General features: G+C 40.3%; 1 protein-coding gene and 1 long non-coding RNA gene across 4 annotated transcripts; one reads left to right on the forward strand and one right to left on the reverse strand.

The window, feature by feature from the left end:
• Window positions 1–1,636: 1,636 nt before the first annotated feature.
• Window positions 1,637–25,582, reverse strand: sema3e (sema domain, immunoglobulin domain (Ig), short basic domain, secreted, (semaphorin) 3E). 2 transcript variants are annotated; one of them, XM_049722876.2, is made up of 17 exons: window positions 24,823–25,582; window positions 11,720–11,880; window positions 11,489–11,548; window positions 11,155–11,274; window positions 9,538–9,631; window positions 9,262–9,378; window positions 8,860–9,002; window positions 8,639–8,753; window positions 8,491–8,560; window positions 8,278–8,422; window positions 7,213–7,438; window positions 5,795–5,886; window positions 5,469–5,510; window positions 5,083–5,249; window positions 4,798–4,865; window positions 4,561–4,694; window positions 1,637–3,665 (listed from the first exon to the last, which is right to left on the reverse strand). In XM_049722876.2, exons 1-17 carry the CDS (start codon window positions 24,959–24,961, stop codon window positions 3,180–3,182), a joined length of 2,379 nt encoding a protein of 792 aa, XP_049578833.1. In that variant the 5' UTR covers window positions 24,962–25,582; the 3' UTR covers window positions 1,637–3,179. The 2 variants fall into 2 exon arrangements, with proteins under 2 accessions (XP_049578833.1, XP_049578832.1); XM_049722875.1 differs by having other exon boundaries at window positions 4,798–4,868.
• LOC125970524 (uncharacterized) lies at window positions 12,686–23,545 on the forward strand. 2 transcript variants are annotated; one of them, XR_011086990.1, is made up of 4 exons: window positions 12,686–13,013; window positions 13,302–13,362; window positions 22,220–22,384; window positions 22,695–23,545. It is a non-coding gene; the product is annotated as an uncharacterized lncRNA (long non-coding RNA). The 2 variants fall into 2 exon arrangements; XR_007482124.2 differs by lacking the exon at window positions 22,220–22,384 and having other exon boundaries at window positions 12,699–13,013.
• Window positions 25,583–27,854: the final 2,272 nt, after the last annotated feature.

A 27,854-nucleotide genomic window follows, 5' to 3' on the forward strand; every position in this document is an offset into this window, starting at 1 on the left:
TATAAACATGTTATTCATGTAATAGTTGTCCTTAATCACTCTATATGTTACGTCAGGCCCGTTCTCAGCTCTTTGTTTGTGTTTCTCACGTTAGCATACCTATCGTTTAGCCTATTGTTGCTATCGTTTAGCCTGTTGTTGCTCGTTCAGGACTGTTTTTGGTGTGGGATTTTGTCGAATAAATTGCCCCCTAAATGCGACTTATACTCCGGAGCGACTTATATATGTTTTTTTTCACTTTTTGGGGCATTTTATGGCTGGTGCGACTTATACTCCGGAGCGACTTATAGTCCGGAAAATACGGTAAGTTTGGCACAGGAAAGGCGTGTGGTCTTCATGCCGCAAAAACGTGCTGGAGTCCTCTTGGAGATCTGCGCCCACAAAGTACATTTAAAAGAACTCCAAGAAGAGCTCCACTTTTGGAGGTTGTAAAGTTGACCACTTTGGGTGGCCTTTTGGAGTCCATCTAGCCTCAATCGTAATTTTTAAAAATAACTATAACACGATAAGTCAATGCATACTTGCTTGATTGATTGTTTTTAAGTGCATTGGCCAAATTACAATTAAAGAAGTTAATTTGGTCCTTGCCCACTTTGGTTCTCCTGTATGTATGTGGCTATTGTAGAAAAGGCCTCAGCTAACTATGCTGGACTTGACAGAGAGAGGCAGAAAGAGCGCTTTGATGGGGACGTGTGTTGAGCTGTTTCAGAGCTTGTTGCTATGGCAGCCATATGGAATCTATCAGCAGCATGAATTCCATCCTCAGATGCCTTTAGTACCCCGCTGGCTCAGGTGGACCACGGCTGAATTTGAATGAGTGTGAAAAGCCCTCTGTAAGTGTGTGTGTGTGTGTGTGTGTGCGTGTGTGTGCGTGTGTGTGTGTGTGTGTGTGTGTGTGTGTGTGTGTGTGTGCGTGTGTGTGTGTGTGTGTAATAACAAAATCAGTAGCATGTCCTTCAACAGCTATTACGCTGAACCATTAAAAAGGAAAATAAGCTCTGATGACTGCAATGACCTGCAGTTATAATAAAATATATCTGGGCTGTGCATTTTGCATACGTTATGCTCCAAGGAAGGAAGTCATCAACTGTGGTGCGGACGATTTTTCATGTTTGTTGTTCCTAAATGAGATTTTTCTCAATAAATAAAACTGATTTAAAACTTTTCTGCGAAACCCATCATTTTGACTGAGATGCGTAGTTTAAAAAATTGGGGCAACGACTTCTCCAAGGTTTGAATTTAACTACTGAAATCAGATCATAAAATATATTTATGCACTAATTTGGATATGTTTAGCTTCAAGGGATTAGGAAAAACAGATTTTGTGTGTCCCCCACCTCCAAAATAAAAAATTAAAGACGCAAACTAGTGAAATAAAACTGTGTTCACTTGCTATATGCTAAAATTCTTATATATATATATATATATATATATATATATATATATATATATATATATATATGTTATGTTATGAATCTAGGAAGTATTTTAGGGCCCAAAAGTTATTATTTTGTGTTGATTCTGTGATTCTCTATTTTTTGTTGCACCACCCGAAAGACGAAAACATTTCCCACTCCCCCATCTCTTCAAATTTCAATCTGTTGTTCACTAATATGACACTTAACATTTATTTAGCTTCTTCAAGTGCTTAATTTTTCTTTTATTGTCATTTAGATCTTGATTAGAATACAAAAAAAACAAGTTTCTGGTACAGTATAGTGGTTTTGTTTCATTTAACTGTACAATGAAGTGTTCATAACACAAACAAACATAACAACAGCATTACATTTTTCCAGTTTATGTTTGTCTAAAAACTACATAACCCAGAAACAGAATAAATTATCATCATACATCAGTGTAGTAATACTAATAACAACAATATTAGAAGGGATTTACTTATAACACACACAACTCTGGAAAAAAAACAGAGACCACTTCAAAATGATCTGTCAGATTTTGTTCTTGATATGTACAGTATGTTAAAATCTACGCACATATTTTCAGAATCAGCCCCCAAATTGCTGCCACCTGAATGTTCCATTCTAGTTTTTGGAATGATCACAGGGTTGTGTTTGCACCAAACATCCAATACCTTAACGAATTGTTGCCAAAACGTTCAACTTTGATGTTATTTTGGTCTCTTAATTTTTACCAGAGCTGTTTTATTTCTGTCATGACAGATACAGTGAGATACACATGCAGTGCGTTCAGAGCACTAGTACAGTTGTAAAGAGACGGCAGAGTGCATTGGGATTGACAGCGGGGTCAGTCCACAGGATCTTGTATTTACAGTGTGTCTTGTCTCCATGAATCAATGTCCCTGTCACCTAATTGCCCGGCGCCCCCTTGCCTCTGAGAGGGGAGGCCCTAATTTTTCACACGACTGACCTACACACAACCCGTCTGTGACAGATGATCGCTTTGTCTTTTCAAAGTCAGTCTGAAAACCAAACTATAGTAAATGTCAAAATGTTAACATCTTGCATTGGAATTTAGTCGGAAGAGTATGAAACACAGGAACTGGATATATGATGTACAAATATGATGGAATTTTGTGATTAAATGCTCTAATGCCAAAACAGTTTATTTGAAATTGGCAGCATGGTAAATAATGTGGTTATCACATTCGCCTCACAATCAAAAGCTTCCGGGTTTGATTCTCGGGTTTTTCAACGAGGCGTTTGCTTGCCTGGGATATTCCATTTTTAAATTCAGTTAAAACTGAATGGAAGTGTGAATATGTCCAACTGTGCCCTGCGATTGGCAGGCGACCAATCAAGGGTGTGGTCCGCCTCTTGTCCCAAAGTCAGGCACTCGCTCACCTTAATACGAACAAACACTAAAGAAAACTGATGGCTTGATGAATTGGATGTAACTACTCTGGACAACATTGAAACAGGCTCAAATTCAAATTTTGGCTTGTTCTCCGGTGCTTGCATGTCGCATTCTCCCGGAACTCTATTTTCCTCCCACACTCCAAAAAAAACATGCGCGTTTGGTTCACTGACGACTCTAAAATATGCATAGGTTGTGAATGTGAAATTGTCTGTGTGTGCTTGTGAGGAACTGTCAAACAATCCAAGGTGTGATCATTTGTATTATTTACAATGTGTTTTTTTTTTTTTTTTTTGGTACTAAATTCTCTAAAGAACAGATGTGAGTGAGTGTGAGTGTGCTTCTCAGGTGTCAAGAGTGTGCCTGGGGGCTCGATGACTACCCTCAGCCGCCCTGGCTTTACCTTTCTTCACACCACTTGGGGGGATAAACTTCTTTTTGTTCTTTTTGCGTTTCTTATCTGGGCACCACACCTTCTCACAATACTCTTCCACTCGCTGGGCGTCCCTGTAATCAATCAGCTGGAGGAACTCTTTGTACCACTGCCTGGAGTGTGGGCCCGGCAGGGAAGCTGGGACCAGAGTCCCGGGTCTGAAACTGGGGATCGCCACGGGGTTGACATGCGACTGGCAGGGGGCTCCGCTTTTGTCGTTAGGCCTGATGGCAGACGCCAACGCTTTCCCGCTGAGCACGTGCAGAGTGACGCGCAGCAACGTGTGCACGTAGCCATGTTCAACCGTCTGGCACACGTACACACCCGCATCGGAGCTGGTGACGCTCAGAAGGAGAAGCCCGTGCGAGGTCCAGATCACGCGCTCGTCCTCGTGAACCTGCCAGTATAAATCAATGGGACTTCTTAAATGTATGGATTAATAAAACGTTTAACACAGAAACTTAATGAAACATACATTTAGTTGTGTTTGGTGTTGCACTAACAGATACTCCCCAAATATTCTGTTTGTTTATTTGATTAGTTTTCTAGGGTAAATTATCAAAATACAATGTCTAGACTGCTGGCTAACATTTTTGCATCAAAAGAACATGTACAAATTATGGGCCATCAAGAAAACTTAATTCATTAATCTTTAGATCGCCCTCCTCACTCACCAGTGTATCCTCGGACATGTTCCCCCATACCTCAAAGAACTCCTTGCCTCAAAACCTGCCACCCGAAGCCTCCGCTCCACTCACACCTTCTCCACGTCCCGAAAACCAAGTTGCGCATCATGCTTTTTGCCATGCAGCCCCCACACTGTGGAACTCCCTCCCCGACCACCTAAGAGCACCCCAATCCACTGACTCTTTCAAAACCGGACTTAAAACTCACCTCTTTACCCTAGCATTTCCGTAATCCTGTTTCTCACATCCTGGTTGTCGTCCACTTGTTTTATACTTGTTTTTGCTTTGTTTTCTTGTTTTTACTTGCCATGTAGCACTTTGAGATTCCTCCGAATGTAAAGTGCGTTATAAATATAATTTATTATTATTATTATTATTCATTTGCCAATCCTTCAATCATCATGTTAACCATATCTAAGTATCCGTTTTTTAAATCACAATTGATCCTTTTTTTGGTCAAATGACATGCAAATGTTTGTTTGCTGGTTTTGCCATTTCAGAAAAAGCTTCTTCCTCAAAAATGTGTGACTTGATGATGACAATTGTCAACAATAGCATTTCTTTCCACAGTACAATTCTCTGCGCCTCATGGTGTCCGAAACTGACCTGTTTTTTGTCGTCTCCATTTTGTAGGAACCAGAGCACCTTGGCATGAAGTGATCGAGGGACGCAGCTGAGCAACGTGCTGTTACCCTCCACACCAAACACCGTCTTTTCCTCGGACTTATGCCATTGCTCATCTGGATGGACACACGGGATTAAGATCTCATTTAAGCATTGTTCATATTTTTAGAGCATTTCTTTGACATACAAAGCAACTGGAGCCAGTTCTTTTCCACTCACCATCAATTTGCAGGCCATTGCACAGCTGGACGGCGTTGCCGTGGCGAATATCCTGTCGCCTGAATCGTCTGCTGAAAATGAGCAGCAAAAAACAAAATAGATGGAGGGGAATTTTTGCATGTGCGATAGAAGCATTGGTGGACAACAAAAACAGGCCATGAGTAGTAATATAGTACAAGTATGGAGTATGTACTTTATACATACATTGAAACAAAGGAGTTTTTTTGTATTTTTATATTTTTGTTAAGGCATGTATGTACTTTTGCACCTCTGCCCTGTGCTTACCTTTTAGTGTAGACTCCAGTTGGGTAGTAGCTGGAGCAGGCAAAACCATCCCAAGCGCAGTAGGGGTCTCGAGCTAGGCAACAGTCGGCGCATTCAGAGCCGTAGAGGGCGCACTGGTGCAATTTAACCTGGGCCACGCCCACGTCCGAGCCCACGTACAACTGTTGCTGTGAACCCCCAAAATCATAAACAGGAAGTTCAATAGGCTCAACAATTCTACTCCCAGCTTTGATGACAGAACACAGCCATGCAAAATGATGCAACATTATCATCTTGTGGCTAAAAAGCAGAATTGCAGGAATGATCAATTTTAATCCAGCCAATATAAACAGGGAACAACGGATGCATTATGCTTGCACAAAGTGCACATAGATATTCCGCCTTACCCGTTTTGCTGATATAATAAGCTCTTTTATTGGAGCTGGAACCTGGGAGGAAAAAAAGACAGACGTCTGTGTCAAAACAATAGTAGCATAGGGACGTGCATAAGATGCAGTAAAGACAAATATGCTTTTATATTTTCAAGGCCATTAACTAAATTCAGTGGGTTAATTTTATTTTGGTTATTGGTAGTTTAGTAGATACAGTCAATTTCCTATTCAGTGATTGTAGATGTGAATGGCAGTGTAAATGTTTCTTTTCTTGTAATTGAATTAATTGCCTAAAATTCTGAAAACTAAAAGAAGAAACTTTATTGTTGCAACGTTCACACCTCAAACACTTGCAGCTCCTCCAGCAGCACTTCTTCCATTGTGTCAGCGTCTTTGTTGTAGATTGTGATCACTTTGAGCACCAGCGCATCATCTAAAGGAAAGAGACAGAAGTGGACTGTTTAGGTTCTGTCATGCCATATTTTGACAAATCAATCCATCCATAGTACCGTTTCATACTGAATTGTTTTTTATCATACCATATCGTACGGTATCATACCAATATATAAAACCATACAGTACATATGGTTTAATACCAGAGATGGGACCAAGTCACACATGTGCAAGTCTCAAGTAAGTCTCAAGTCTTAACCTTCAAGTCTCAAGTAAGTCCCAAGTCATTTTTTTCTTGGGCAAGTCAAGTCAAGTCCTTAAATAGGTCAAGTCAAGTCCAAGTCAAGTCCTTAAATAGGTCAAGTCAAGTCCAAGTCAAGTCACCTTATTATTGCAATTTTACCCACAAAATCTGATTTTAGTAGTGAAAAGACAAGATATCAGTAACTTTAAGTAGCCATCATTGTCCAATGTGTCTAACCTGTTTAAAAAATATGACAATAATTTGGATTTGCACTGTAATTACTGATGTTCAGTAAAATACACCATGGAATCAGACAAAAAAGAAATTACCTCATACAATGATTTATTGACAGCTCAATCTAAACAAATAAACGTCTGCCGACAGTGTATGACACATTTGAGTTGCAAATATGAAAAAATAATCAGAAAAAAATCTGAAAGAAGAAATATTTTTGTTGCATATCTCGCGCTGTGCTGTCCGTCTTTTGCCGTCGTAAAAGTAATTGCGATAGCCGAAGGTGATGACTCGCGGTACCGCTCCCGCTGACATGTTTGCGCATGTCTGATATAAAGGGGCGTGATTCTCTAATAAACATGTTCGCACGACTGATTGATTAACAGGGTAGTGATCCAATCATGACAACGCCATTCTCAGCCTGCACTCCTACCGTGTTATGGATATTATTTATTTAAATGTATTATTCATTTTATATTCAAACTGAAAACATAAACTAAATAACACTGAAGTCATTTAAGTCATCGTGTCTCAAGTCAAGTCAAGTCAAGTCAAGTCAAGTCAAGTCAAGTCAAGTCAAGTCAAGTCAAGTCAAGTCAAGTCCCGAGTCTTTAACTTCCAAGTCCAAGTCGAGTCTCAAGTTTTTTCATTTTTTGTCAAGTCACAAGTCATCAAAACAGCGACTCGAGTCGACTCGAGTCCAAGTCACAGTGACTCGAGTCCCCATCTCTGTTTAATACTTACTAAATTTTATTGTATATCATACCTCTCATAACTTGTTGGGTACTGTGTCACATTTCATTATACAAAACATTATTGAAGCTGTCCTTGCAAGGTTAACTAAAGAGCTAGTAAACAATGTGTGTTGCCATAAAAAACAAGCTGTACCTGTCCCTATGTAGAGAACATGGTAGTGTCCATCCTGGGCTTGAACTCTGTCCACCGCAATCTGAGTCAACTTTCTCGGGCTCGGCTCTGTTTGCAGGAAAACCGGCCTGCGATGTTGTGGAAGAACTGGACGATACATCATGGGGTGAGCGCGCACAAAGCGCAAAACCTCATCTGGGAACTCCTTGGAGCTTGAAAAGCCGCCGCCGTTGACTTTGCTGGCGCACTACCAACAAGATGACAGATTTAACGCGGTGGAAGTAGAGAAGGTAATTAATTGCATTTGCACGGTTTTGCTGTGCGGATGACAAAAAGCTGGTATGGTGTGGTCTGACTGCAATTGAGGTTGCTAACATTCAGGATGGTGTTTCATATGCTCACTGTGTTGTTATCAGTCGAAGATAAAAAGTCAATGCATAATTGTGGCTCTTTTAGAATCAAGTCAACAGGCCTCTGGGACATATTTTTGTCATATATAACAGTTCTCAGTATGCATATCTGACTTGCTTTCACCAAAATACCCCAAGGATCAAGAATTGTAGCGTGCTATTCATGCTCTTGTTTTTTAATCTTTCGAAAATCAAATTGTTTTGAGTGTGCAGCTATGTCCATTTGAGAGTGGCTTTTGTTACCATGGTAACAAGCACTGAAGTTAAGAGGGTATTTATTTGTCCAAGCTAAAAAAGTGAGTGCAAACTGCAAAATGCACATGATTCTGGGATTAGCATGGATTGCATTTTCCTTTGTGAATGTAGCACTTCATCCACTACGGGTCATCTTATTCCAGCGATTAGAACAATGGGTGGAAAACTCGATTGCTCTAAGTTGGTTCAAATCCTTGGTTTAAGTCCTATCTTTAGGACAGGCTGTACTTTGTTGCAATTGGTTAGTGAGTCTCAAATAAAATGCGTATGACTTGTGGGGTCCCTCAAGGGTCAATCTTGTGACACCTATTGTTCAATCTGCACATGCTTCCATTAGCTATCATGTCCTTCCACAACTGCCTGGGTGACACAGATCTACGTTTAACTGTCTGAAAAAAATCAATTAAGAAACAGGACGTACAGATCCAGGCCGTGGGTAGGGCACTCTATCCTCAGAAGGTGTCCAGTGATGCTCAGGTCTCTCTCTGAAGGCAAACGGGCCATTAAACGCTGCTCGGATGTCGTCCATGTGATAGACACACACTGCATAGCCTTTAAACACCGCACTGAAAAAGAAGACTTTAAGTGATCAGTTTGCCTTCATGCCATGAAACACAAATGTTGTCTTCCTCACCTTGTTGTGCTAAAAAGGCCAAAGATTTCTGGGTTTTTCCCATCTTTGTTCTTCAACACATAGATGTCCTCTAAAAAAAAAAACCCACAGAATTTATTTTGGAAGTACTGTAGATACAGGATGAAAGAGGTAAACCGCATGTCCTCACCGAGTAAATCAAAGTGAGTGTCAATGCCATCAGGTCCAGCCACAGAGCAAATGAGTCGAGTTTTTAGAAAAGAGCTCCATCTGTTCACCAGCATCCTTTGTCCTCCTTGATCATTCTGAGACGCAATAGGACACTAAATGATGGCTGAATGCACTCTCAGCACTTTTGGCTTCATGATGGATTTTGTGCACAAAAAGCCATAACAATATATCAAGCCTTACCGCACAGACTCGTCCGACGCGGGTGTAGACCGCTTTGTTGACACCCTCTGCACCCACCTCACGTTCAGTGAAGAAGAAGTACACTTTGTCATCATCTTTGTCGTCGTTATCAGGAATAACCGCTGAGCCGACAAATCTCGGTTCTGCAGAGAGACAAATGTGAAAGTTTCTACTGAAGTGACAGTAAGTCAGCCTCAGTTGCCACCCTGAAGATGTGGATGGATGGATGGATGGATGGATGGATGGATGGATGGATGGATGGATGGATGGATGGATGGATGGATGGATGGATGGATGGATGGATGGATGGATGGATGGATGGATGGATGGATGGATGGATGGATGGATGGATGGATGGATGGATGGATGGATGGATGGATGGATGGATGGAATTCAACTGACCGTTGAGCTGCTGCCTGTCATCCCTCTCAGTGCGTGTGTAAGTGCGGTTGTTGAGTCGACACACGGCAGCATCGTTCTCCCAGTAGTCCGTGTAGAGGCCGACGTACAATTCTCCACCTGAAACAAAGAAACAAGCACCAGCACAGCTTGGCATGAATACATGATGTAACAAGACCACAAGATGGCAGCATTGAAACGTTTAAAAACAAGAGACTGCATTTTTAAAGCTTTCCGATATGGAGTATGACAGAGTTTTTACCTCTTGTTCTTATTTACCTGAGAGTGTAGAGGTGCAGGGACTATTGTGGTTAAACGGACATCGTCCTTTACCGCTCGTAATGCTCTCCTCTTGCAGAGTAAACAGCTTGTCCTGTCAGCACAAATCAGCATGCGCATTATTATGCATAAAAAAGACAAGCATTCAAACAAAGCAAGATGTGTGAACTGTGGGTCGAAAATGATGGATGAGAGGGAGGGAGGGAGGGAGAGGGAAGTGATGGATGAGCCAAAATAAAAGGCCTGTTGCTCTTACAGGTATATATGAGTTAAACGCTCATGCATGACTGATCTCGGACAACCAGGTGGCACACACACACGCACGCACGCACACACACACACACACATACGCAGACCTCACCACACACATGCATACAACCATTGATCCCTGCCTTTTTACGACCGACACGGGTGGTACAGAACTGTCATTGATTTATGTGGAAGGTCCTGGAGGCCTGCTGTGCTGTGAATACGGCCCCTCCGATGACTGTAACAAAGGCCAGCTTCAGGGTCACCAATCACCACACAAACAAGCAACTCACACTCACACCTTTAATCCATTTATCATTTGTGTTTGTTAGAAATTTGGAGGGAAAGGGATTCCCCAGGAAGCCTGAGTCGCAACTTATCCACGATGAACATACTTTCAGCACAATTGCAATGTGCAGCTAAACAAGTCTTCACTTCAGATTGTCCACAAGATGGTGTGGTAGCTCGAGAGTGCCTTGATGGTTGTGAGTGTGCGCACATTATAAAGATAGTCGGAAGAGAGAGAACGAGAGGGAAATGTTTTCTCATTAAAATAGTTTGACATGACAGCCAGGACAAGGGCTTCAGACTGGCGGGCCTGTTTTCAAACGCCTCGTTGTTGTCGCATGGGAAAGCCTTGCGCTGACCCAATGGAATATGTTCCACTTTTTTCTTCATGGCTCAACCATATAATTAAAAGTATGGTCGACAGAAACATCAATTTTCCAGGTCGTAATTGGGGTGTTTGATTGACACTTGAGCGAGATGTAGCTTCAACATATTCAGTAGACATGCCGACAGTGTTTGAGTGGAGAATTTGGCTTGGTTTTTCACGATTTTGAAGCCTCATTTGATTGACTAGCTCAGGGTTGTTAATAAAATTCTTCGCCGTGGTGTGTCAAATGTCCGCATTCTTCAATCATTAGGAGTCTTGAGGGGGGCTGTCTTGACGTGTTGAGCTGACCAGATGAACCGGTTCTTTCTTCCAATGTTTGCGGTCTTGCAGCTCTAGTCTGCATTTTTCATGGCAAATGGAGGCAAATTTCCAAATTCCATTTCAAATCTACTACATTTATGAGCTCTTCGGAAGGACTTTATGTAATTATGCTCTAGTGGTTAATGAATCTGCTACACAGTGTTGGCTTGAAATTTCTTAAGAAAATCTACATATAAATTTGATCATACGGATAACAAATGAAATCTAAAGTCGATGATATAAAAATAGACTGCAGCAAAACGGAGACTGGGGAATGTGGAGTATAATCATGTAAAGTCCAGATATGGAAGCTGTGGATAAAGCACACTAAGAAAATGCAATTGCAGCTACTCTCAGTGGAGAATGAGAAGCCCAATACTCCAATGACTCACCTTCCCTGAGTTTCCCACGTGTACCAAGGCGCATATGGGGTTGAATGATGCCGTCCCACAGACCAAGAGATGGGTCCGGTTGTACTGCTGCAAAACCTTGATGTAGTTTGCGCATTCCAGCTGTTGGAAGAATTAGGATAAATAAATCACTAGAGTGATGACAAGGCATCAGGGGGGAAATGTGTCGTGGAAAAATGCCAGACGTTTACTGCATTATCAATAATGTCACTGGGGCAGGTGAGACAAAGGTCATTGTGCTGTAGGAAAGCACCACACAACCTACTCAATGTGAAGTGATTTACGAAAACTGTACTGTAATATACAGTTGACATACTTTTTCCCGGCCCTTCATCAAGCATTCTTCTATTTGGGGTTCAGTACTGGCCCACTGGATCTGGAATAGAGTAGAGGGAATAAAATAACAGTAGAATTACTGGGATTGTTGAAAATATAACTCGAATTACATGGCTGTCTACAGCTCCATTTATGTCTAAATATGCACATCGAAGAAGATCACACGAGCCGGTAATGGGTTTAAGAGTTCATTAGTCTTGGACCAGGATACCTCTCTGTGGTGCGTGTTAACCTGGTCCAGGCTGAGGGAGAAAAGAGCATTCTTGGCCCCGATATAAAGCCTCTCATGGCCTTCGTCCAGCAGCATGGCCTGGGGCTGAAGAGGCACTCCATTGCCCTGGAACACCCAAGTCCTGTTCAGCTGCCAAAGTTCTGTTGCCATAACATCAACACGAGACATTGAAGATTAACAAAAATGATTATGACAATACCGCGGCGGTGGTTTGTATTGTATTTCAAACAGTGCAGAGGTTACCATGCCTAGGTTTGATTTGGTTTATTAAGTTTAAGCCTTAGTGGCCTTGTTCTGTCCATGTTCATTGACTGCAATGCTACAGTCTTTTGCAATAAGTGTGATTTAAAATACAAGCCTTAGAATAAATGAAGACTTTTAGAAATAGAGATGTCATAACTTGTCGAATATTTTTATTCATTTAAGTATCACTTTGAAGACCACCAACCAAAAACGTTGAAATGCCTGACCCTGCATTATTCTAACAATGAATAATGGCCAATGCTAGTGTGCCAGAAGAGATAAATACTAGACTGATGGCTATAGCGGAAGAGCACAGACCACCAATCACACTCATACATATATACTGTTTGAGCTGAACCAATGCTGCTTGCATCCAAGTTAGGACCAGTCCAAGTCAGCTTTTTGCCATCAATACCTGCAAAATGTGCCGAATGTGGAATGTGTTGATATTTGCACTGCCGGTCAAAACATTATAGGAAAAGTTTACCATTTAAACTGTAATTTATTCTCAGAGTAAAATATGAATTGAAAACATGTCTGGAAGTTGTGAATATTTACATATAATATTTGCAAGTCAATTTACAGTGTGCACACCTAAAATTTCAAGTCAGGGCCTATGTGCTTCTAATAAAAAAATAATAATCTGGAAACCCAATCACATGCCTGAGTTGTCTGACAGATTTATTTGTTTATTTCAACAATCAAATTTTGAGTTTGCACGACCTGGCAAGGTCAGTAAATTAACGTAAGATGACGTCAGCGATTTAACGGCATTGATTGGATGCTCAATTCTAACTGACATCACCTGTTAGGTAGGCGCACCGATCTTAAACTGGTATGAAATCCCAATTGACTCCTTAATCTCACAATATCCTCCTACCGACGAATGGATGTCTTTCCAAGAGGATTACAAATTTGGCAAATCCGACCTGCTGGAATGTTAACTCTAACCCCTCAATCGCTATGAACCCAAGGGAAATAAAGGAGGATGGATTTTGTTCTTTTATGATATTACACTCCGGTCGTTTCGGTGAGTAAATGCTTTACTTTCATTTTTAATATTGTTGCTTCTGCTGCAAATTGCTCTATAAAAAAAAAAAGCCGTGTTGCGTTTATTGTGACGACAATCGATAATAGCTGTACTGCCTGATGCATCGTCCAGAAGTAACCCGAGTTTGTATGCAAGTCACCACGCGCGCCTTAGTTCATCACTAACGCTGCAGGAAAGCCAAAATAACAGTAACTATTTGCAATGTTGTAACCCATAAATGAGTCAGATCGGCGCTGAAACATATTTTTCGTGGTTGTGGTTTTATAGGTGTGAATTTGCAGTGGTGCCTTTTTTTTTCTCCTAAAGACAGTACATTAAAAAAGACCCGGTAAGTGTAATTTGCTTTACTTGCATATTTACTGATGGATTTGATAACTTATGTAACATGCAAAATGTCCCATAGATATATTTATACATCTAAAACACAGGTGTCAAACTCAAGGCCCGGGGGCCAGATACGGCCCGTCACATCATTTTATGTGGACCGTGTCATTACTAGAATTGCAAATTGTCTTCACTTTTAATCTTTTTTTTAATATTTGATGAGTTTTTACTCGTCTGATTTGAAAACGGGTTACCGTAATTTCCGGACTATAAGTCGCGGTTTTTTTCATAGTTTGGGTGGGGGGGCGACTTATACTCAGGAGCGACTTATATATGTTTTTTTTCACAAATTTTTACTTGATCATTAAGACATCACTTACAAGTATAGTTGACCACTTCCCATGTTATTTTTAGTATAGTTGATCACTTCACATGCTTTTATTTCTTTATCTTGAACATATTCAAAACATAAAAAATAGAGAAAACGTCAAATAAAGCAATTAACACTTTAAAGCACCATATCCAAGTCCACTGTCTGCTGTATGTACACTTGCTCCATTTTTGCTCCTCTTATATTTATTATTATTATTTATTATTATTTGTTTATTTATCATTTATTCAATACTCTTATTTATTCATTGTTAGTGCCTTCTTGGTTTTTTTTTGTGATGCTTGTATGCATATGTGTACTATCTCACCGAGGGATAGTGGAAATGTAATTTCAATCTCTTTGTGTGTCTTAGTATATAAAAAAATATATCGACGATAAAGCAGACTTTGACTTTGATAAAACAACCAAAAAAAATTATATTTTCAGACGAAACTGGATGAGGGCGCTCTAAATTTTACCGTTGGCCGTGACTCATCAACTGGGTGGGCTTAAGAAAAATGGCACCAAAAAGAAACTCATATTTTGCAGGTTACAAACTTCAAGTTGTAAAATATGCAGCTGAAAACAGTAATCGAGCAGCAGAAAGAAAGTTTGGAGAACCGTGATGTACCAATGGATTACTATTTCAAGTGACGTCAGTAGCGCGGCGCGCCGGTTGTTTACATACAAACGTGCCCACACAAGGACTACCATCATTAGCGGTGACCATTTCTAAGTGACACGGAGGACAACGAGTTTGAAGGAATTAAGGATTTGGAGTGACATAGAAGGTTTGAAAAACTATTATGGCTTTTACGCACGCCCGGTCTCTACTGAGTCGGGGGCCGACGCTCGGCCGAGTGGCTGTCCGCGAACGGTGCGTGGGGCTCGGACATGGCCATTACGCACGCCCGGTCTGTCTGGAAGTCCACGCCGCCACACGCTTGGAAGTTTGTTTTGTTTAATAAAGAGCCGTTTACCAAACCTACGTCTATCCTTGTACTTTGTTAACGCTACAATATAATATAGTAGATCTGTGGAATAAAGACGAGGCTGACGTCAGGGCGCACGCGCGGCGATGTTGACAAAGGACGAGGAATTTGATCGATGGATTTAATGGAATTAAAGTGCACGGATGGTTTGATAATATTATTGGCTTGTATTATAGTTATTTAAAATATAGTTTATCTATCGTTATATGAGCCTGTGGAATATTTTGAAGCGCAAGCGCCCTCAGCCGTGCGCACCCATTGTTGACAAAGAACGATCGATGGATTTAATGAATTGGAGTGACACTGATGGTTTTATAAACATGTTATTCATGTAATAGTTGTCCTTAATCACTCTATATGTTACGTCAGGCCCGTTCTCAGCTCTTTGTTTGTGTTTGTCATGTTAGCATACCTATCGTTTAGCCTGTTGTTGCTATTTAATGAATTGGAGTGACACCGATGGTTTTATAAACATGTTATTCATGTAATAGTTGTCCTTAATCACTCTATATGTTACGTCAGGCCCGTTCTCAGCTCTTTGTTTGAGTTTGTCACGTTAGCATACCTATCGTTTAGCCTGTTGTTGCTATTTAATGAATTGGAGTGACACTGATGGTTTTATAAACATGTTATTCATGTAATAGTTGTCCTTAATCACTCTATATGTTACGTCAGGCCCGTTCTCAGCTCTTTGTTTGTGTTTGTCACGTTAGCATACCTATCGTTTAGCCTGTTGTTGCTATCGTTTAGCCTGTTGTTGCTCGTTCATGACTGTTTTTGGTGTGGGATTTTGTCGAATAAATTGCCCCCAAAATGCGACTTATACTCCGGAGCGACTTATATATGTTTTTTTTTCACTTTTTGGGGCATTTTATGGCTGGTGCGACTTATACTCCGGAGCGACTTATAGTCCGGAAAATACGGTATTTGTCAGTTTATTTTGTAGCTTTTACTGTATATAATATGAGGTGCTCATACATTTATTTGGGTTGACAGTCATAATGGCCCTCCGAAAGAGGCTATGACTACAATGCGGCCCGCGAAAAAAATGTTTGACACCCCTGATCTAAAACATAATCTATATTTCTTTTATAGTTATGCAGGTCTATCTGTTAAAAACGCACATGCATCACATCAATGAAATATTCGCTATAAATGCAGATATGAAAGTTTTGTTTGAGTCACATATGCACAGATGTGCCATGTGTTTGAAATCCAACTTCCCAAAAGAATAGCCAAGAGATATTGCAGAGGGCTATCTTTTAATCTCGTCACTTCCTCTCATGTGGTAAACCTTCCTTTTGCTCTCACATGTAACATCATGCATCACTCGGCCAGTCATACACCAACAATGCAAGCAAACTACACAGTATGGTATTTGAGTTGCTCTGAGTTTCTCCACAACTAGAACTCTATTTCAGTGTAGATTAGTCTGAAGTTTGGTTTACCAAATTTGGACTAAAAAGGAGTGCATTCTTATTCACTGATTTTGTAATGTTGTGCGTGCTTTTCGATAGAGCTGCTCATGTGTTCAATATGCGCAAAAGCGAATTCATGCAAAACGTGGGTCTGATGATCTGATTGAGCCTGACAGGCCGTTCCGCTAAACATGCTCTCCATGTGCGGCATGAGCATAGGGTGCAAATAAGCAAAAGCACTTCAAGCTTTGAAGGTGAAGCGATTGAAAAAGAGGTAATGCTGAATTCAATATGCTTCCTCTGAGTCCCAACAGCCCTGGGTTTCTAAAAAGAGAAGGGAAAAAAAAAAAAAAGCTTTCATTGTTCCCATAAAGCCTGAACCAGGTGTTCCTTGTGAAGGGGGACATGGGTGACCCGGTGTTTAAATTTTGAATAATTCACAATTTCATTTGGGCACTGGCCATGCACCAGGTCTCAATAAATGTTTTTTTTTTTTTTTATCACTCCCGTTCTGGCGTGAGTGTATATTAAGCAGGGTTACACCCAAAAAAGTGTTGAGCTCAGTGCCGCTATGTGAGAAATGACTTCAGAGGAGAAACTCATCATGTGATATCACAAGATGTTGCTCAAAAATATCGCAAGCATTAAGTGCAATATAAAGTGTGGAAAATAGCTTGAGCTAATCATTAATCCTCTTGGATACATAAACTGTATGAGGTGTCAAAACATGTCTTGCGGCATTATGTTGCCTCAAGATTTAAAGTCCGTTTTTTTTTTTAAGACAAAAAAAACTAAATACATTACTTTAGTGCAGTCATTCTTTATGTTTTTTGACATTATTTGTTGCCGATGTATCATAAAAAAATTATGATATGAAATCACCATATTGATATTTATTCATCCCATCACTAATAAACTTAGTTGATGCCTGTATATTATACCGTATCAAAACAGAAACTAAAAACTTTGCGGTTCAGTAAAACATAAGGCACCTCTTGAATACCAACTCTACTGACATATGTAACTGCCTCACTCACCTGCCGGATATTCCTAATGCATTGAATTCTTCTTCTGACATAGAACAATAATCCTATGTAAGTTTGAACAAGATGACTTTAGAATAGCAAGCACCAAGGTGGTGTACTTACACTAAATGTCTCACTTCTGTGGACCACAACAATGAAGAACCTTGTTCTGAAGTCTTGCTACCTGCTGAGGTTGCAGGGGCTAATTGCTGGATTTTCTTTCCTATCGTTTGTATATTTTAGTGAAACTTGATCATGGATATAGATACAGAGGACATTTATCCCATGTTCATATTCCAACCATAGCACCCCCCATTTGTTTGAAATAGGATAATGTATTCACAGAGGAGTAGGTGAAGTCAAGTAGTCCTTTGTTGCGATTAAGGTTTAAATGTTTTAAAAACAAGAAGTATTTGTTTGAGTAGCTCTGGGGTCCGGAATTGCTCGGTACTTGCCATTGAGGTGATGTGGCAAGTATTCATTCGTGCTCCCTGTAATTATCAAATCGGCACACACGCAGGATCGCACCTCCTGCGGTCGCTTCTCGGTTAGACGGAACTTGGCCGAGGGACTACATTCCATTCTGACGCTTGAGTGTCAGTCTGGCTCACAAAACAAGGAACTCCTTCTTTTTGGTGTGCAGTCAAAATCTGCTAGCACTTATTTAGATGACAGACGTCGATGGCTATTTAAAGTGATGCCTTAAACGGCACGCACGCCAAAAGCCCTCGCTCGTCCACTTCTCACTTGTCTTGTTTGATAACACCATGGGGATAATTGCCGCTGACATACACGCACAGGAAGGAAATAGGAAATCAGCATGGAGAAAGGGAAGGAAGCCATGCAGGAATCTGGAATACCGAATATGGAGAAAAACTAGCAAAACAAGAAAGGAAATGGCAAAACCAGTAAGCTAAATTCCCGAAGGAAATGAGGTAGACAAAAGCGCTATGGAAAGAAAATGGATGAGAAGAACAAAATTTCATGGTGAATTCTCAAACTCCTGTTAATTTATTTAAACAAAGTTCAGCAACACTTTGGATTGGTGCGCATCAACAAAAGGGATTTTGAAACTAGGCACCAGAATTTTAAAACGTGAAGGATTCTGGGACAATCCAGGTCAACAGACAGGATATCGAAACTGGGAACCAAACAATCGGAAAGCTAGTCGTCGGAAAACAGTAATGCGATTGGGTTTGGGCACTGCCTGTCGTATGAAACCTGATAAAAAGGAAATAAGAAACTGGAAACTCTGGAAAGACACGAAACTGTGTCGTGAGGAAGTAGGTCAGAAAGATGGAATGGAAGAAGGAGACAGAGACTGGACCCAAGAAATTAGGGGAAAGCTAGAAAAAGATGCAGTAAATGAAAAATAGTTAGTATTTTTTTATGGTGTGTTGAACCCATTACTATGATTAGCATGAGCACTCTCAAGGTAAAACACAACAGGTGTGCTCCGCAATCACACTGCTCCTTCTCTCCTGTTATTATGTGCAGCTGTAGCCACGTCTTGAACTGATAAAAAGCAATTTGGGGGATTTCTGCATCTCCTTTCCCTGCACTTCCTTCTCAAACTTCCTGTCATCCAAAGCCAGCCAGGAGTTTCTTTGCCACTAGCTGCAGGCGTAAAAGGAGGTGGCGCAGGGTTTTCCACAGTTGGCCAAGATCCCACATCAAATGAAAAATACATAGGGGGGGTGGGGGGCTTCCCTCCCCCCCAAGGCGGACACTTTCATCTGATACACAGTGAAAGAAGATGCAGACGAATCCGAACCATTCAATCCAAATAAACATTTGCATTCGTCTGGGGTGTGTATGGAAACATTGAGACGACAATGCGTTTGCCAGTGAGCAACCTACTTTTTCATTTGAAAGTCTCTAAGCAGACGGGGTAGAGGGATTTGAGTCGCACAAACTCGGAGATCAGATACTTTCACTCATTGCAGCAACTTGTGTTGACTGACAGATAAAATCCGTAAACTTTGCATTTGTTTGGCGGTTGCTCACTGACTTAATGTCGACTAGAAGACTGCGCATGACATTGACGGATGAGGAGGCACCAAAAGCGAGTACCACGTATTGAATCTGACAAAACCATCGAGTCCTTCGAATCGTGTTTTTGTCATCGAGCGATAAGTCAATATAGTAATGATCGTGACAGGCCTAATTGCAAGCGACTGCCTTCACCGGTTTGTGAGATCTCAATACAAACCGGATTGGAGATGTGAAATATGGTGATCAACTCTTTCCTGAGCCCACATGCAGTCTGTGAAAGCTCACGTAATCGTTGTCTTCACACCCTCGTCCTCTTGGTTTTGTTTTTCATGGGGATAAGGTCAGACAGAATACTGGAGCTTCATCAGCTACACCCCCTCCTCCTTTGACACCTGATTAATGAACGCGCATACACAGTGGGAGGGCAACTGTCCACAGACAAAATGAGGTAGAGAGATGAAAACCAAGGAAGAAGATATCACTTTTCCTTTTCGACCTAGAAAGTGTGATTTATCCAATCGACATCAAACATCCATTTTGCCACAAGGTGAACATGTACCATTCAAGTTAATTTGAGTTCTCACTTCAATTCATCTTATCAAAAAAAAAAAAAAAAATCCCATCCTCTATTTGAAGAATTAGACACCGGTATTCCCCTTCTCGGAGCAAAGTAGATGCCGTTTCATTTTCAAAGCTACAAAATATAGGACTTGTCATTTTGTCTGCAGTAGAAGGTCTGAAATTACAACCCAAAGAGGCAGGGAGGCTTTATTACACTATAATTACTATGTGAGTAATTACTAATGTTGGCCTATTGTCGCCAAGCATAGTTGTTTGCTTTGCTTGATGACACGGCATGCAATATTTAACTTGAAAGATAAACTGTGCTTGAGGTATGAAACCTTGTCCAAATTATTTGTGACAAGCCAGCACATTTCTGTAAGCAGGAGTATGAAAAACAATCCTGTTTTAGTATGTGATTATTGCCGCAGGACATCGTAAGATGCTGTTGCCATGGTAGCTTGGACATCCATATGTTCTGTGGCCCTTTGGGTGGGGTGTTTACTTTTTTATGTTTTGTTTTCTTCTTTTTGCTCATTTGGTTGCCCGCCCCTGCAGTTTAGTGTATTCCAAGACACTGGGTAAAATAAAAGTACCAATCCTTCAGCAGCATATCTAATTAGGTCATAGAATTGCTGCATTACATTGACCGCAGCCAACCACCTAACTTGCTGTCTGCCTTAACCCTGACACATGCACCCAGTGAAACACTTCACAATTTATGACTGTTTTTCAAAAAAAAAAAGAAAAAAAGTACTGCACTCTGGAAAACTTCTCATCTAAGGCAGAGAGCTCAAAACTAGAGCAATATGTATTTTTTTCTCTGTGATTAATTTACACAAAACTGGGAGTGTAATAAGATAAGGCTTTGGAGAAGAGTTGGATGCTGCATCATCAAACATTGGGGTCAGCTTCTGCTCTGAATACAGCTTGGAATCATAGATGTTTGCTTAGTACACCGTATGATTGAAGTAGAAACTTGGAATGTCGACAGTTTTGCGGTTATCTCAAATGAATCTCCATCAAACACACTGAGAAAGAAAGAAAGGGTGGAGATAACTGTGAATCTGAACATCAAGGCGTGCCATTATTTGCTTGCTTGCAAGGTCACCCAAGACACATACGCAGATTTGCCCTCAGGAATTCGTATGCAGAAGCCAGAAGAAACTCGATGATTCCTATTGATCCAAGCAGGTTAAACTTACAAGGTTTCAGTGCTCATACAGCGTTTGATAAATATTCTTAGCACGTAGTGTCTACTCTCAGGCAAAAGTTGAAGTGCAGGTCATATTCTATTCTATTTATAACATTTCTTGTGGAGCAAATAAAAATGGACCACAGGCTGCAATTGGCCCGGGGGCCCCGCAATTGGCCCGGGGGCCGTAGTTTGGAGACCACTACGCCTTAGACTCAATTGCAACTATACTAATTCTTCTAATTGTCTAATTGGCTCTAATTGTCTTAGAACTTTCGCCTCTCATCCGAGCAAATTCACTTGATGCACAAAAGCCACAATTAAATTTTTTCTCCAATATTACACTCGCCTGTAATAACGGCTTAATCATCTGAAGGCCTAAAGGACTGTGTTGTTTTTATGTATTCTTTGGCAGCTTTTATATTAATATATATATATTATATTAATATATATATAATTTATTGAGTCTCTTTGGAATGTATGAAAGAAATGCATTGTTTGTGGGAACTTTAGTAAACACCCTCCTCTGTTTTAGAGATGGTTTCAAAAAGATGGCCTCCCCTGTGGATTGCTCCAATTCTCAAGTACAAATATTTGCTCTACATTAGTCTTGACAAGTCATTCGCAGAGGTAGAGCCGGATACTTCCTCACAGTTATGATAGCAGATGTTATTGTAGTATTTTCTATACTCTGAGGAAGAACTTTTGAATCCATCTCAGCGCTCTCCCTGAACTGCGTCCAAGCCACCAGCTTGTGAAAAATTCAGTTGTCCCTGTGCGCATGAGTGGGACTTTTCAAGTCGGGGGAAAATATACAGTAGGCATCCACTTACAGACCGCAACATTGAGCAAAGGATCCATAAAAGGAAAAAAAAAAAACTCAGTCTGTTTGACGCAGTGGAGTTCCACACAACGACTGCAGTGCTGACACAATACTGTACATCTGACTACAATGTATCAAACCAGTTTTGGAATTCAATCTCGTAATTTACAGATGCTAATGTTTTGGCCTGGGACTTTATGCTTTAGTTGGAGGCTTTTGTCATTCCTCAGTATGATCCATTTGCTGCATATCCCTCAAGTCTTTGCCAGAACATGTAAGACTAAAGACAGACACTGCAGATTGGTGGGGTGTCAAGCACTTGAAACTTTTTCCACAGGCCCTTCATTATTTGGGTGGTTTATTCAAAACTATAACTGACACTGTTCATCAGTTTTGTATTAGTAGCAGAGGCTTGTGTGTGCCTGTTTTCCTTTTTGATGTTCATTTTTGGCAAGACGTATCAAACGCACTTTCTTCTACAGTACTTGCGTATACATTACGACAATGACCTGAATTTAGAGAATAAGTAGGCTATACGTCACCATGAGAGCTGGGGAATGAACATTTCATCTATCATTCAAAATCCCAACCAGACTTTGCTTCATTCAAGAACACTGGAGATGACGCCATGTCGGGCATTTCAACAGGTACACCTTTGTACACAGTTACGTAAATCCTTTTGTTAACTTAATGTACAGCAAGTAATATGTTGTGAGCAAATGCTGTGAATAAAGGTTAAATAAAAATAAATAAATCAACTATTATGTGCATCTTGTGGTGCGTTAATTTGACGCCCATGTGATTTTTACTTAGGATGTTAGTCTCGGTTTATCTTAAGATGATGTAGCTAACAAGAGATTGAGAGTAGCATAAATTATTCTGAGCTGATGAAAACTGTACAGTTTCTGTCGTTCTTGGTGGCAAGCACCCTGATTGTCTTTTTTTTCTTTTTTCCAGGTGAAGCTCAAGATGCCAAGTTGATGAGGACTTGAAGCAAGACTTTAATTCTCTTCAGAATCACAGAGAAGGTTCAGGATGGGATACAGCTGTCTTCTATCGCTCTTGGTGAATCCAGTGAGCTGGTTTGTGGAATGTGAGGGATACTATCTGCCAATTCTTTCAAACTTGACAACAAGATATCTCTGTGTGCGAGCATCATCGACACCCTCGGAGGATGCACTCCACTCTAAGGACACCATCAGGGGTGTGCTTGTTTGTTCTGGAAAAGCAGACTTTTTTTTTTTTTTTTTCACGAGAAAAACTGTCAAGTGAACACCAACTCCTCTTTTTGCACTACAAATTATTGATGTGAGAAAAGTGCTTGGAGTGGAAACTACCAAAGCTGTAAAATAAAACGCAATAATGTAATGCAATGTATATGTAACTTTCTGTCTGTTAGAATTGATAATATAAACTTGGTATTGAATATTGTTCAGGAACTCGGGTAAAAAATAAAAAAAATCTGATTGATTAATTTTTTGATGGGCCTCTTCTCCACACGGCATTGGAAAACGTTCAGTTGTACTTGATATTTTTCTTTTGTTTGGTTTGTATGGACTTTAACTTAAACTTTAACTAGAAGTATTTAATAACATTTTTGAATTAATTACATGTTTAGTGTATTAACTCATGATACGTTACGACTTCTAGGGGAATTTGATTTAAGCTGCTGTATGTCTCGCACCAGAATAATTTTCAATTTGTATTAATTGTATTGTTTATATTTTCTACACAACAGGATTTTTTTTTGCCAAAATTTGCACTAAATAGTATATACATAATACGTCAATAAATGTTTTACAAATATATTTCACAGTCTGAATACTTCCTCACTCCAGTTCATTGCCTTGAACAATTTGAAATCGGAAAATGAAAATAAAATTATTGGCATAAAAATTATGTGTGCTTTACTTAAATGAGGATAATTTGTATAAAAGGTGTCAATAGAATATAAACTTCCTCACTTTTTTTAAAGCGACTCCTGCGTTTACATCAAAGCTGACACAAATCATGGCGCACAGATGAATAAACATCGTACTAGGTACTTCACAGATGTAACTGCTGACCCCAAAATTTTTACTAAAGTTCCAACCGTGCTATGTGTTTATAAGTTATTGACCGTTGAAATTCCACACCTATATCCAACCATGACTAACAGGCTTATGTGGAATTACCATTCTGTTGCTGTAGAGATCAAAGATATGTGTGAGAAAATGACAGTGTTTACTCTGCAACGAATCAGCTCTTATCATCGTAAGCAAATGAAGCATATCATAAAGCATTCAGGCACACCTTCCTATTGCTAAGTACCTCCTCCATCGTTGTATCTCATTGTGGAATCTCAAAAACAAAGAAGAATCTGCTTTTTTGCGGGATAAAAACGGGCACACGACACGATGTCTGCGTGTTGGCGTAGGCAGAAGAAATCTTATGAGGAACACATCACGGTGACAACCTAGGGTTTCATTTTCATTTTTTTCATTTGCTATTGATTCGCTGTAGCCAAGGGTTTTTCTGTCACTACAACGTTTTTGATCAGTAGTGAAGTACGGAGTCACTTTAATGGCCAATGTACTTGAGAAATTGGACATGTGCAATGTGGAAAGTCAGAATGTTCAACTTTGTGAGAGGATCCGAGTTTTTTGTCTCCCCCATTTGGCTTGCTCGTAAATTACCAGGCATTGTCTGTAGACTTTGATGTAGCCCAAGAATTATTACAGGAATTTCCCACCATTTTCAATGCCCCACTTCCCTCATGAAGTTTTTATGTGTTCTTGGAACGCCGTAAGGTGAAGGTTAAAATTCTGACATTTACAGTACTTGAAAGCTTATGCCACACCTGTATCAGTCAAAATATTTTTGTATGTTTGTGTAATAACCATAATTATAATATATAGAATATCTTCAACTGAAAATGTCATTTAAATTTAGAATTCCTCATTCCTGTTCAAAATAGTCAAACATTGGGAGTTCAAACAAAACACAAGTCTGTTTTATACACAAGTAGCATTATAATTGTTTGCGTATATCTGCCACTTTGGCAACAAACACAATCACACGCAACAACACACTGCACATTTCTTACCTTTGTGTGAGAGCCGTATTCTGGGATTAACGCTGTTGGCTGTGTCAACTCTGCTTGGAACCAAATACATTATCATCAGTACCAAAAAGCTGGTCCTCAAGCAGTCCTCCATCCTCCTAGGAACAAGCTGCACATTCATCTAGAAAGAAAGCCTGCAAGGGAGGCTGAACCCAAGCATCAGTGGAAAAACTGTTCCTTCTGAATGAAATTAAGATAAAAGAATCTTGGCATGAACTAAGCAAAACGAGTCTCCTCGAAGGTAACGCTCCATTTATGGATCATCATCACAGCTCACGCTGCTTCCTCACAGTCTCCTTGCTCCGTAAAAGCAGTCTGCAGTCTGCTGGCCGCATCCACCCACAAGCTTGGTGGACAGCGCTGACTATTATTTTCTCACTTGCTCTTCGTAACCAGGGAGAAGAGAGGTCCAGTTGTTGCGTTCATGCTGCAGTGCCCACTACTCTCCATATGTTGGTCCTTCTGTTTGCGTGTCTGGATGTTAAGTCGGATCTACTCTTTCCTAGTCTAATGGAAGCAAAAAGGAAAAAGCAAAAGCTGAGAATCCCACACAGCTGATCAATAAATATGCATCGCATTAGTCTTTCCCAGCAGGCAGGAAGGTTGGAGTGCGTCTATTCCACTTGAGTCCTCTGGAGTATGTCAATCTCCGGATGGGAGCCCTGCAGAAACGCCTGAGAAGGAGAGGGGAGGAGCAGGGAGCCTCACGCCTGGCGTGCGCTCACTCTGTACAAGGCAGGAAAGTGAAGCTGTGAATCTGCTCAAACAGGAAGGGAGGATCCCCAAACCTCACCTCTTAAGTGAGTCAGTAAAGATGATTGCTAGTGCCGCTACCGATCTGGCCTGGTGCCATTGTATAATGACTGCTTTGCTGTTTAAAGACTTTCAAAACAGCTTCCAACTGTTTGAAGAGCTCCTTGTCAATCGTCACTGTGACTGTCTGTGCTTTGTGGAACTCCACCAGGTTCTCCTCTCCCATCTCCTGATATTTTCACATCCTTTTACACTCCTGCCTTGACTGTATTGTAGCTTTGCACACTTTGCCTTGTTGTCATCTTTGTCGTGCCACAAAGACATTGAGTAGCATGCTTGCCATGGAATTCCATTTGGTCTCATGGCAAGTTTTTTTTTTGGTCTCTTCATCTGAAGACAAAAAAAAAAAGGATTTTGCTACTCTATCACTTTGGACACATCTTTTAAGTTGGCACAGTCATTTGGTTTTTGAAAATGTACTTAAAAGAAAAATGTACTCGTAAAAAACGTACTTGGCATTCTTTGAAATTTTACATCAGTAGAGCGTGCTTTTGGCTTACTCTGATTTCAAATTCTAATCCAAATATTAAATGACCAACTAATGTTCTCTTCAAATTGGTACTTAGCAACAAGCCTGTCATTCAACAATGTAAATACATGGAGCTCCTTCCTTTAAATATGATCTTTATCCCATAAAATATCAACAAAATGGCATCCTACACACCGTTGGCAAGGAAAATAAACCTGTGTCCAACATCAGGGGATGGGCCAGGAATTCAGGCATCCACTCCGGAGAGCCACAGTATCCCGCCTAAGACATCTGTTTTCCCTCGACATCTCTTTTCATATCTTAGTGGTGACACCAACATGATGTCATGCTAATCAGTCAAGCATAAGCATCTTAGGGATTTGGAAAGGGGAAAAACACTGTAAATTCTTTTTTGGGATAATGTTGTAGACTGAAACATTTTCCAACTTATGGTCACGGCTCTGGCAAGCGATGTTGAAGCAAGTCATGCAAAACCAATGTCTTCAGTGAGTTCATTAGTAGTTTGACTGCTTACGACACAGGCGGTACAGTGTATTGGAGTGTTAAGTTACAACAGCAGTATAAATTGAAACACAGTCAGGATCATGAAATTGCAATCGACTGCATGAACTAGCAGCTGCGGCCTAGCCCCTCACACCAATGTGGGGGATCTGGTAGCTTTAACTCCCACGTTGCACCTGTTCCCAAGAGAACAGAAGGACTTTGTGGGCTCGCAACATACACAAACTCGGTTATACCGCTGCCTTGTTGCAATTATAGCCTCTCGTCTGCTGGTCTGAGCGAGACAACTGCTCAATGTCAGGGGAATGTGGCTGACTGACACACTATCACCCGTCTGGAGCTGAGGCATTTTTGTTAAGCGTGTGCATTAACCTTACAACCTGATGAAAGGTGCTCTGTGGGATTTTGTTTTCCCTTTTGCCTAAGCCCCTGGCCCAGATTAATAGCCATTTTAAAAAGGCTAATGTACATAGCCAGTGGGCGCAGTATCCATTTACTCCTTCCTACCAGATCTAATCAGTCGACATTCTACCATAGATGGCAACAGTCAGGTTCCACACATATTGCTTCTTAATCCTCGCTCAGTTTCCACTTCCCTCCCCTCCTCTTGATTTGTGTAGTGCTTGATGCCGCACATGTAGCACATATCTCCCACAGCAGCTGTAGAATTATTATTTTAATATTATTATAATAATTGTAATAATTATTAGTATAATATTCATCACACCTAATAATTTAAAGATTCAATACAGATTTTAGCAAGGTTCATGAAAGTTGGCACATTTGCTTTTGGGCCCACAAAAATTGTTGCGAACCGGATCTGACTTCCCGAGCCTTGACTTTAACACCTATGTATTATAACACGAGACTAAGATAGTACATTCATATAGATTTTGATTTTTGGCCATTTCATTGGTTATCAGTATTATTTCCAGCTGAATAACGATCAGATAAAAATCATAGTAAACACAATCTGTACAAAAAAAAACAGAACATCATTTTTTTTTTCTTCATGCTGAGTTACCATATACAAATGGGTAATTGGACCTCGACAAAACAGTTTGTTGCTTGAAAGCCCAAAGGGGTCAAACACTGCTTTTCCATACATATGTGTGCTTGAATCAATAAAATACAAGAATCATTCAATATATATATATATATATATATATATATATATTTTTTTTTTTTTTTTTACCGTCTTTGGAGAGCT

This window comes from Syngnathus scovelli, chromosome 6, assembly GCF_024217435.2.
Source record: "Syngnathus scovelli strain Florida chromosome 6, RoL_Ssco_1.2, whole genome shotgun sequence".
Taxonomy (NCBI): Eukaryota; Metazoa; Chordata; class Actinopteri; order Syngnathiformes; family Syngnathidae; genus Syngnathus; species Syngnathus scovelli.